Source organism: Lithobates pipiens, unplaced genomic scaffold (assembly GCF_037356315.1).
Source record: "Lithobates pipiens isolate NorthernLeopardFrog02 unplaced genomic scaffold, aLitPip1_a1.2 Scaffold_22, whole genome shotgun sequence".
Taxonomy (NCBI): Eukaryota; Metazoa; Chordata; class Amphibia; order Anura; family Ranidae; genus Lithobates; species Lithobates pipiens.
Window position 1 is genome coordinate 16,708,443 of NW_027507784.1, and position 12,410 is coordinate 16,720,852.

Consider the following 12,410-nt stretch of genomic DNA (forward strand, 5'->3'; position numbering starts at 1 on the left):
ATGCTGTTGGATGGATGGCTAATGTGCTCACCTGGTGTGGCTTCCTCTTCAGTGGTGAGTTCCCCAGTAATCCAGCATCAAAACTAACTGGGTTGCAAAGATTGCACGTGTGACTGGGTCCCTGGTGTTCTAAAATTGTGTTGGGGGGGGGAGGGGGAGGAGGGGCTCGCTGTGGGACCATAAAGCTTTGTTCTCACTGCTGTAACCCCAAAGTCGTGCGACTTGCTTGTGACTTTCTTGCAACTTGCTTATGACTTTTGTGATTTAACATTGCAGTCTATGGCACTCAAATGCAGTATTTGCAGTAACTGTATATATTCATGTTTATGTCCTATGATGTGCCGTTATGTGCTTTTCCTTTTCTGTGGTGTTGTTACAAGAGGTGTTGATAGTAAATCTTCAGTAATTTAAGAATTAACAGATCTGTCTTCAGTAAACAACTATACTAGTTTTACAACACTATCCAGATGTTAGTACAGTAATTGCTTGTTTCTTGACCAGCTGCACCACACTCTTTTAAAATGGAGTGAGGACCCTGCAGTACACCAAGCTTAAGAAAGGGGGATACCTCCCCAAGACACTCCACCTTGCACATATAGTGAAGCTTCGGCCTAGGAAGCGGAGGGGACGCTACCTTGTAATAGGAATAAAAGTGATCCAAAACTTTTATTTTTTTAAAAAGGGACAATGTAAAAAAATAAAATAAAAAGTAAAATTTATAAGACTTTTTTTTTAAAGCGTCCCGTCCCGCCGAGCTCGCGCGCAGAAGCAAATGCATATGTAAGTTGCGCCCGCATATGTAAACGGTGTTAAAAATCACACATGTGAAGTATTGCCGCGATCGTTAGCGCGAGAGGAATAATTCTAGCACTAGACCTCCCCTCTAACTCAAAACTGGTGAACTGTAGAAATTTTTAAACGTCGCCTATGGATATTTTTAAAGGTCAAAGTTTGTCACCAGTCCACGAGCGGGCGCAACTTTGAAGAGTGACATGTTGAGTATCAATTTACTGTAACATTATCTTTCACAATATGGAAAAGAAAATTGGGCTAACTTAACTGTTGCCTTATTTTTTTATTCAAAAAAAGTGTATTTTTTTCCCCAAAAAAATGCGCTTGTAAGACCACTGCGCAAATACGGTGTAACATAAAGTATTGCAACGACCGACATTTTATCACTAGGATGTCTGAAAAAAATAAATATAATATATATAAATATAAATTATATATATATATATATATATATATATATATATATATATATATATATATATATATATATATATATATATAAAATGTTTGGGGGTTCTAAGTAATTTTCTAGCAAAAACACCTGATTTTAACTTGTAAACAACTGATATCAAAAAGAGGCTCGGTCCTTAAGTGATTAAAAACTTTTCAGTTCCTTTGTTCATGACTCTTTCATACTACATTACATACATAAAGAAGGAGGGTCGGGACTTTAAATGAGGTGTCTATCTTGTAGCTAATCGAAGGAGTCAAAGTAAAACATAAACAAGTATTTATTTGTTTGCCATGATTGAGTAGGTACATGGCAGACAATACATGCAATAATGGCACATAATATAACAAATCATGTATCCAAAACATTTACATGTTAAAAACATGAATAGAATATACAATAGTATTGTCCTCAATAATAAAAAAAAAAATCATTGTAATCTAACAGTTATAATCCATGGCATTGCCTGAATCCAAAGACCATGTAAATATGTATGCATTGCATCTAGGTTAGGCCCGACGCGTTTCATGGGATCTATCCAATCATCAGGGGCGGATGCATGATACATCTATAAAAAGAGGTAAATATATCAACATCAACCATTTATGGACAAGAAATGAATATACATACAGGGAGGCTAAGATATATACATATCTGCTTAGTGTGAAACAAACACACCGCTGGGGTGCTAGGGCCGAAAGGAATGCATTATACTACATTATATTTTTCTATCTAATATTTCCAAATACACCTTCAATCTAATCTATTATTTTTCTTTTGCTGCTAAGATACTACTTACAAAATGTTGTGAAAACCTTACTATTTATTTTGGGTTTAGAAGGCTTTATATTATATGATAAAGTAGATTATTTACTATATATAAAGTAATTAGGTAATTAAATAATATGTGTTCTTTTTTAAAACAAAACCAAAAAAGACATAGATGAGCTTGAATTTTATCCTTTTTATGTAAATCTGTGGTCAGATATTGTCAATTTCATAGTTAGTAAGGTTGAATAAAGACACCAGTCCATCCAGTTCAACCTGAGTGAGTGTCTACAATTGTCCCTATCCCTGTACATTGCACACTCACATTGGTCCCTACCTTCAAGGAGCCCACAACCTAAGGTCCCCACTCATATACTAGGGCCAATTTTGGACAGAAGCCAATTAACCTACCTGCATGTCTTTGGAGTGTGGGAGGAAACCGGAGTACCCGGAGGAAACCCAAGCAGGCACAGGGAGAACATGCAAACTCCAGGCAGGTAGTGTTGTGGTTGGGATTCGAACCAGCGATCCTTCTTACTGCTAGGTGAGAGTGCTAACCACTACACCACTGTGCTGCCCATATGCATCATTTCCAAATATTTATTAATTTACTCCTCAATTATTTAATACGTTGTTATTTAGGATCTTCAGTACAACTCTGTACCGTCTTCTTCATTTACTTCATGACAACGTCCCAAAAATGTTTTGAAAATGTTTTGAAAATTTAAACTCTCCTTTTGGATGTCCATATTTGTGTTATTGCTGTCTTGATCTCTTGGTTCCTCAAGGTATAGATGAAGGGATTCAATAGAGGGGTGAGAACTGTATAGAGAAGTGAGAGAACTTTGTTTGCTACCAATGAATGTCCGGATGGGACCTCGTAGACCATAATCAAGGTAGCATAGTACATGGAAACGACGCCAAGATGGGAACTGCAGGTAGAGAAGGCTTTCTTTTTCCCCTTTGCTGAAGAAATCCCAGCGATGGCTTTGATGATGAACCCATAAGTAGCCATGATTTGGAGAAATGGGAACACAGTGGCTGTGGACGAAAGCAAAGACACAACTGTTTGAACGGTAGAAGTGTCAGAACAAGACAGCTTCAATAAAGGAACAAAGTCACAGAAGAAATGATCGATAATATTTGTGCTGCAAAAATTCAAGGTTTTCAAAGAACTTAAAGAGATGGACATGATCGAAAATGCTGACATCCAGGAGACGAGAACCAGAGATAGACACATCCTGGGACTCATAATTAACCTGTAATTAAGAGGTTTGCAGATAGCAATAAATCTATCATAGGACATTGCCGAGAGGAGGAAACTTTCCAGTGCACCCAATGACCCAAATAAGTAAAACTGAATTAAACAACCAATGAGAGAAAACTTTGCACCATCTCTACTTATTACATGGAGCATGGGGGGAGCAATGTTGCTGGTAAACAAGATCTCCGACAGTGAAAGATTGGAGAGGAGGACATACATAGGAGAATGTGAAAGATTGGAGAAGAACATACACAAGATGATCAGGAGATTGCATGATAAAGTCAGTATGTAGATAATTAGGAACACGTTGAAGAGAATAAATCTGTAGTTAAGGGGAATTCTGAACCCAACGATGAAAACATCACTGATAGAAGACTTGTTCTGAGTGTCTGACAAATGTTGAAGGCTAGATTCCTCCTTGTCTTCAATCATCTGGATACAGAATGTATATTTAGACATTGATGGCACTTTTTTTCATGTCTATCATGTGAAGATCTTTTTCCCCTCATAACTTGTTTCTGGTTTGATTTACTAAAATCAATGTCATGCCTTAACCACTTAAGGACCAGGCCTCTTTTTCAGACTTGGTGTTTACATGTTTAACCACTTCCCACCCGGCCAATGTATATATACGGCCGGGTGGGAGCCGCCTGCTCCTGATAGGACGTTCAGGAACGTCCTTCAGGAGTAGCGGGATCGCGCCCGCGCAGCTGCGCGATCCCGATGTGCTCGTGTCACCCGGACACGGCACATCTCAGATCGGCAGGAGGGCCCTGTGATTGGCCCTCCTGATCACATGACGGCCGTGTCCAATCACGGCCGTCATGTGATGTAAACAAACAGCCGGTTGCTAGGCAATCGGCTCTCCTCTCCTCACACGGAAGTCATCGCAGAGGAGAGGAGAGCGGATCGCTGCAGCCGGCTGATGATCAGTGAGTATGGGCTGCTTTTCACAGCTTTTTACTCACTGATCATCAGTGTAGTGTAAACACACAACACACCACACAGTACAAACACAGTCCCCACATATGTCCCCAAAACACACATGTCCCAAAACATACATGTCCCCAAATAATAAAAACACATGTCCCTAATAATAAAAACATGTCCCCCACATATGTCCCACTAAAATCACATGTCCCAATGATTATCTGCACACATATGTACGTGATCACCTGCACACATATGTACATGATCATTTGCGTACATATGTCCGTGATCACACAAACCAATTATTATACACTTAACGGAATTTTTTTTACCAAAAACATGTAGCAGAATACATTTTGGCTTAAATTTATGACAAAATTTGATTTTATTGGATTTCTTTTCAAATAGAAAAAAGAAAATATTGTTTTTTTCCCAAATTTCCGCTTTTTTTGCGCTTATATCGCAAAAAAAAAAAAAACGGAGTCGTGAATAAATACCACCAAAATAAAGCTCTATTTGTGCGAACAAAATGATAACAATTTCATTTGGGTACAGTGTAGCATGACCGCGCAATTGTCACTGAAAGCGCTAGAGCGCTGAAAGCTGAAAATTGGGCTGGGAAGGAAGGGGGCGAAAGTGCCCTGTATTGAAGTGGTTAAAACAGTTTTTTTTTTTTGCTAGAAAATTACTTAGAACCCCATAACATTTTATATTGTTTTTTTTCTAACACCCTAGAAAATAAAATGGCGGTCATTGAAATACTTTTTTTCACACCGTATTTGCGCAGCGGTCTTACAAGCGCACTTTTTTTGGAAAAAATTCACTTTTTTGAATAAAAAAAAAAAAGGCAACAGTAAAATTAGCCCAATTTTTTTTATATTGTGAAAAATAATTGTACGCCGAGTAAATTGATACCCAACATGTCACGCTTTTAAAATTGCGCCCGCTCGTGGAATGGCATCAAACTTTTAGCCTCAAAAATCTCCATAAGCGACATTTAAAAAATTCTACAGGTTGCATTTTTTTGTGTTACAGAGGAGGTCTAGGGCTAGAATTATTGCTCTCTCGCTCTACCGATCGCGGCGATACCTCACATGTGTGGTTTGACCACCGTTTTCATATGCGGGCGCTACTCACGTATGCGCTCGCTTCTGTGCGCAAGCTCGTCGTGACGGGGTGTTTTTAAAAAACTTTTTTTTTTTTTTTCTTATTTATTTTAATTGATTTTATTTATTTTTACACCGTTTAAAAAAAAAAAAAAAATGGATCACTTTTATTCCTATTACAAGGAATGTAAACATCCCTTGTAATAGAAAAAAGCATGACAGGTCCTCTTAAATATGAGATCTGGGGTCAAAAAGTCCTCAGATCTCATATTTGGGCTAAAATGCAAAAAAAAAAAAAAAAAAAAAAAAAATGACATTTAAAAAAAATATACCTTTAAGAGGTATGGGCGAAAGTGACGTTTTGACGTCTCTTCCGCCCTCCTATGGTATAGAGACGAGTGGGGGCCATCTTAGCCTCACTCGTCTCTATACCCAGCTAGGAAGAGGACCCGATCGCCTCCGCCGCTACCGACGGCTCCGGTAAGCGCCGGAAGGTGCGGGAGGGCGGCGGGAAGGGGGGTGGCACCTCTCCCGCCGCCGATAGCGGTGATCTCGCAGCAAATCCGCCGCGGAGACCACTGCTATCGTACAGCCGACCGCAGCCTGAAGAGATGGATATCTTGGTTGTGGCGGCAGCTGCTGCCGTTACCGAGATATCCCTCTTCAAAAATAGGACGTCCATCGGCGTGCGGCGGTCGGCAAGTGGTTAAGCCGGTCCCGGATGGACCAATTTTTTTTCCTGCAACCACAGGTCACAGGTAATAAAATTGCTTGATTCCCCCATCAGTACAGTCAACGTTAATGGGGAGGGGGATTCCTCCTGTGGGTACATTGCGTTCTCCCCATGGGAAGGGGGGGTGGGTTAGGGGGCAACTAGCAATAATTGCATGTAAAATCCAACAGGCTAGTTATACCTAAGTTTATCGATCAATCAAATTGGGTACATTCGGGCTTGCTCCTACATGGTTTGAATCTTAGCCGGTCTCTGCTGAACCGACCAAGTTTTGAACCGCCTATGACCGGCTTTGCTTGATATTTTAAGTATAGGAACAGTTTTTGATCTATTATATAAAATGAATGAAAAAAAGGGAAAGCGGGACCCCTCACGACGTTATTGGTAGGTGAGTGGAAACATTGTCACCAGTGTTTAGATGGATATCAAGCTAGTGAGTGATTCAATCAACTGCCAATAAATTATCTTATCTTATCTTATTGGTGAATAGATTGGCACCTCAAGCAAATCAACAGGACTTACACGCTATTAGGTCCCTTTTCACAACGATCTGTTTTTGATGCATTGTTGGGGTAAAAAAATAAAAATAAAAGAAAAACCAGAATAAAAATGAATGAAAACTGTATCCCTTTAAATCCTATGGAACACTTGCTCTGAGGGTGGTAGGCATTTTTAAAAGTCCTGCATGCTGCATTGTTGGTGCATGTTTAACCACTAGCCAACCTGCTCATGCAGATATACGTCGGCAGGTTGGCAGCGGTGCATGAAACACATGAGGGAATGCATGCATTTAACCCCTTGATCGCCCCTAGTGTTAACCCCATTTACAGAGTAATCAGTGTATTTTCATAGCACTGTTCGCTGTATAAATGTCACTGGTCCCAAAATAGTGTCAAAAGTGTCCAATCTGTCTGCAGCAATGTTGCAGTCCTCCTAAAAATTGCAGATTGCCACCATTACTATTAAAAAAAAAAAAAAATATATATATATATATATATATATATATATATATATATATATATATATATATATATAAGAATGCCATAAATCTATGTTTGTAGACGCTATAACTTTTGTGCAAACCAATCAATATACGCTTATTGGGATTTTTTTTTTACCAAAAATATGTATTAGAATACACATTGGCCTAAATTGGGGAAGAAATCTGTTAAAAAAAAAATGAATATTTATCATAGCAAAAACTAAAAAATATTGTTTTGTTTTTTTTTCGAAATTTATGCATTTTTTTGTTTATAGCGCTAAAAATAAAAACCGCAGAGGTGATCAAATACCACTAAAAGAAAGCTCTATTTGTGGGAATTTTATTTGGGTGCAGTGCCGTATCGCAAAAAATAGCCTGGTCATTAAGGGGGCAGATCCTTCCGTGGGGGTTGAAGTGGTTAAAAACCATATTAAAAAAATGCACCTTACCATTAAAATACATGGAAACCGCACCAAAAGCGTTTTTGGTGAATTTTTGAGTGACGTGTCCAAGCTCCACAGGTTCATGATTTGAGTCAGGAGTACAGCAAATGTGGCAAAATGCCTTAACAATTATGCAAGAATCTATGCGCATTTCTAGCGTGTTTTTTCCAACAGAGAAGTGTGAAAGAGCCCTAAGCCCCCGTACACCGGGTCAGACATTCCGACAACAAAATCTGTCTGAAACTGGTGTTGCATACACACGGTTGGACAAAGTTGGCAGAAAATCCGATCGTTCGGAACGTGATGACGTTTGGTCGTTGCGACGGGACTACGTTGCGGCTAGTAGCCAATAGCTTTGGTGTGGTAATTTGATATGAGCATGCGTGGCACTTTGTCCGATTGGAATCCTTTACAAAATAGGATTTTGTTGTCGGAAAATTTGAGGTCCTGCTCTCAAATTTTTTTCCGTTGGAAATTCCGACGGAAAAAGTCCGATAGAGCCCACACACGATCGGATTTTCCGACAATATAATCCGATCGGACCTTTTCCGTCAAAATTTCCGAATGTGTGTATGGGGGCTTAGGGTTCAGGTTAATGTGGTGTTAATTAAATATTATGTAAACCCAACATTTTATATTCCTGATATGTGTCTGAAAACATGGATATCGCCCTTGGGACTTTATATGAGGTGTGCACATTTATTGCAGAAATGATCACACATGAAAGAGTAGCATAAACAAAGGCAAAGCCGATACAATTTTGCATATAGTTAAAGATTGCATTACATATGAAATACATGAGCATATATAACAGCTAATACACCCGACACGTTTCGCGAGCTGTGACTCGCTTTTCAGGGGGGAATGCATGTAGGATATATTTGAAAATGAATGACCAAAAGGGTAATGTAAGGCCGCGTACACACGGGCGGACTGTATGGCCTACTTAGTCAGTCGAAACACATTTCAGCGGACAGTCCGCTCGTGTGTGGGCTTCAGCGGACTTTTTCAGCGTGCAGTCTGGCGTACTAAGTATTTCGGAATTTCCGTAATTCTGTCCGTCGTACTTTGGTTTCAGCGGACAATCCGCTCGTCAGTAGGCTAGTTCGACGGACTAAGAATGGCGCATGCTCAGAAAGGATTTACACGGCGGAAGGGTGCATTGCTGTGTATTGGACTTCCTATTTCTAGTCCCGTCGTACGTGCTGTACACGTCATCGCGCAAGCTTTCGACGGACTGTTTGTGCATCCGTGTGTGGTCAAGTCCGTTCATTCGAAAGTAGGACGGACTGTCCGTCGGATTGTATGACGGACTAAGTAGGCCATACAATCCGCTCGTGTGTACGCGGCCTAACACATGAATAAATAATAGACAAATGGTAAGAGGGGCCTTTCAGAGAAAGAGAAGACCCCCATATTCACCAATCGGCAAGGCCAAGGTGACCGTGGCCATGTTCACTGAGGATGGCAGTGATATATGCTTGGGAAGGGAGCTGAGGGAGCAGACCAAGGAATAGCGGGAAGGCGGGCATGGATAGAAATGAGTGACCTTGGAAGTCCTAGATAATCCGCTCAGGTGTCAACTATAATATAATATGTATATAATCAAACATTGCTAAATTGGCAAAATAATCATAAAGCACATAATGAAATGTATGAACCAACCTGTTGCGATAGTAGGATGGATTATAAGGCCAAGGAGGAATGTGTGCAAAACTGCAGATATGTAAAAAGGGATGTCAGAAAAGGCAACCCCTCAAAGGAAAAAGAGGAAATATGAAAAAGTGTGGTGTGTCTGAAGATCAACTGATCTTTTGATGGATGAATATCAAGAATTTGGCCTGGAATATTATTTAATTCAATTGTTTTTTTTTAGGATTTATAAATGAATACAAAATTATTAGACGCAGTATCATAAAAAGAAACAAACAGGTAGAACATCATGTAAGAACAGTGTAAAACATACACCTGATACAGTAGTAGACCAGAAAGAGTACACACCTAGAGGTCAGATCAATTGTGAGAATTTCAAAGTATACAAGCTTAGGGTTTAGCCCAGGCTAGCCATGGGTGCCATCATTTCTCAAGTTTGCTTGACATGCCAGAGCGCACTTAGTGTTTTTTTCATATTCATAGTTTAGGTCAGTGATTCTCAACCAGGGTTCCTCCAGAGGTTGCTAGGGGTTCCTTTAGCATCGGGCCACTTCTGCCTCTCGGATAAGTTCCCTCTGACACCATTGATTTTTTTTTAGCTCTCTGTAAGGAGGTAATTCTTCCCACTGATCACCACACTTAGCCCTTGTACACGCGGTCTGAGATTCCGACGGAATGTGTCCGATCGGAGCGTTTTGTCAGATATTCCGACTGTGTGTGTACTGCATCGGACTGTTTCCGTTGGAATATCCATTTCACATATCATAACAAAAAAAAGTTTCAATCAAAAATTTAATTTAACCACTTCCCACCGACAGTACGTAGATATGTGGCCTCGCGGAAAGTGGGTCTTTATTCATGAGGCCACATATCTGCGTACCATTCTTTGTGCTGGGAGTGTGCCGCACAGAGCACTCCCAGCACAAAGACCGAGCCCCCAGGGCTCATACTGATGACACCTGATTGGCTAGCACAGTGATCAATCACAAACTTTCTCTTCTGAAGAGAGAGAAATATACCTTGTGTTTTCCTCTCATTGAAGAAGAGGAAGATGTAAATAAACAAGTGTGTAAAAAAAAATAAAAGAAAAAAAAAATACAGTAAAACCTCGGATTGCGAGTAATGCCTTTTACGCGTTTAAAAAAAAAAAAAAATACTGACTTGATTTGTGAGCTTTTTCTCGAAAGACGAGCAGTATTCAAGTCTCCGGTGTGTGCAGTACCAGAATTCCAGAAGCATGCTTGTAATCCAAAGCACTCGTATATCAAAGCGAGTTTCCCCATAGGAATCAATGGAAACTCAGATAATTTGTTCCAGTGCCACTGCTTGTGTATGCAGTACCGCACGTGGCCAGAGGTGCGGGGGGCACTGGAGATGCTCAGAGATGCTCGGAAACACTCAGAAACACGCCATTCCTAAGTGTCTCCGAGTGTCTCTGAGCATCTCCGTGTGTGTCCGGCACCCCCCCACCTCAGGCCACATGCGATACTGCATACTCGAGCAGTGACACTGGAACAGATTATCTGAGTTTCCATTGATTCCTATGGGGAAACTCGCTTTGATATACGAGTGCTTTGGATTACAAGCATGCTTCTGGAACTAATTAATCCAAGGTTTACGAGCATAATTGCTAATACCGTAGCTCAGGGATATGCAATTAGCGGACCTCCAGCTGTTTCAGAACTACAAGTCCCATGAGGCATAGCGAGACTCTGACAGCCACAAGCATGACACCCAGAGGCAGAGGCATGATGGGACTTGTAGTTTTGCAACAGCTGGAGATTTGCTATTTGCAGATCCCTGCTGTAGCTAGATCAAGGTTTGATCTTAGGTCAGTGCCAGGGTTAGTGCTAGGTTCACGGTAAGAGCCAAAGGTCAGGATCAAAGGCTGGGGTCAAAGATCAGGGTCAGTATATTTTGGGTAGAATTTATTTTTATTTTTTATCAGTGCCAGTTATCATCAGTGTGTTTTAGGTAGGATAAATAAAGCAAAATTTGCGTTATTGTTTCTGGGCCCATCTACGGGTACAAACAACAACTAACATACACATATGTGGCATGGCTGCAATCATGAGGAGCAGGAGAATTTATTTTGGGTTGTTCTTTGGTGGTAAATAATGATTATAGCAAGAAAAAAAAAAAAACTGGGCCAGTTTTCCATTGATAATAAAAAAAAAAAAAAAAAATCGGGAGACATCAATTACCTTTTACTATCAAAAGAAATCCCAATTTGTTCTAAAAAAACAAAAAAACTACGGTATACTCCACCTGAAAACACAAAGTGGTTGTAATGATATGTACGGTTTTACTAACACATGTAAAAGTTGGAAAATTGTGTTCAGGCATTACTATTTGTTTCACCCCCCCATCACTAAGGGCTAACATTTATCTTCTATGTCTGTCCCTATTTATGACTAAATCAAACCTTTATTTGCAGATCCAGTTGTCATTCACCAAGAGTCACAAAAAAAAAATAAAAAAAATAAACACAATCCAAAATAGCATATTCTCATAATTAAAGAAAAATACATTTCAGTAAGATAGGCTATTCTAGTTAAATATCAATCAATCGGTCTTCAAATGAAAATGTCATATAATTGTTTTTTTTTTTTTTTTTTTAAATAGGACTTTGTGATTATGAAATGTACACATTGACAGATATGTTGAATTTTTTTGTTCTTTGCTACCTAATACATTTATTATTATGGCTCAACATGGGAAAGATTCATTCAGCCCCGGTCTCATAGGCACTAATGTGAAAATTATTGCCAATGAGAGTGCAGTAATGTACCTGATTTACGATTCCTTTCATTAAATGAATTAATGTAACAATGAAAATATGAAGGTTAAAATATCAGAATGGGAAAAAGAAGGATAACCCCCGACAAGCCAACAAAAAAAAAGGCGTCTCACTTCATTATGGCAAATAACGGTCATTGTACGAGTGAGAAGGACAGACACGGAACCGTGCAACTAATATACCTTCAGATCAAGTGATGCAAGTCAGAGACATGGAATAAATTAATCCCTCGGAAAATAAATACCCAATGTGTATTTTACAAATTACCGTCCTTCAGTTACAAAAAAATATCTTTAATGAGTGACTAATTATTATTTCCTTAGATAAAAAAAAAAAAAAAAAATCAGTTCACAGAAAAAAAGAGACAGCTGTACTATCAAACATAAGATAATAGCTATAGGTTGGACTTGATGGACTTGTGTTTTTTTTTTTCGACCTCACCTACTATGTAACTATGCAAGATCAAGACTGGTAATATTACTATGTAC

At 39.4% G+C, this 12,410-nt stretch overlaps 1 protein-coding gene across 1 annotated transcript; it reads right to left on the bottom strand.

The window, feature by feature from the left end:
- Nucleotides 1–1,483: 1,483 nt before the first annotated feature.
- On the bottom strand, nucleotides 1,484–12,061 carry LOC143925351 (olfactory receptor 1E16-like). The gene is made up of 2 exons (XM_077449923.1): nucleotides 11,914–12,061; nucleotides 1,484–3,707 (listed from the first exon to the last, which is right to left on the bottom strand). Exons 1-2 carry the CDS (start codon nucleotides 11,932–11,934, stop codon nucleotides 2,736–2,738), a joined length of 993 nt encoding a protein of 330 aa, XP_077306049.1. The 5' UTR covers nucleotides 11,935–12,061; the 3' UTR covers nucleotides 1,484–2,735.
- Nucleotides 12,062–12,410: the final 349 nt, after the last annotated feature.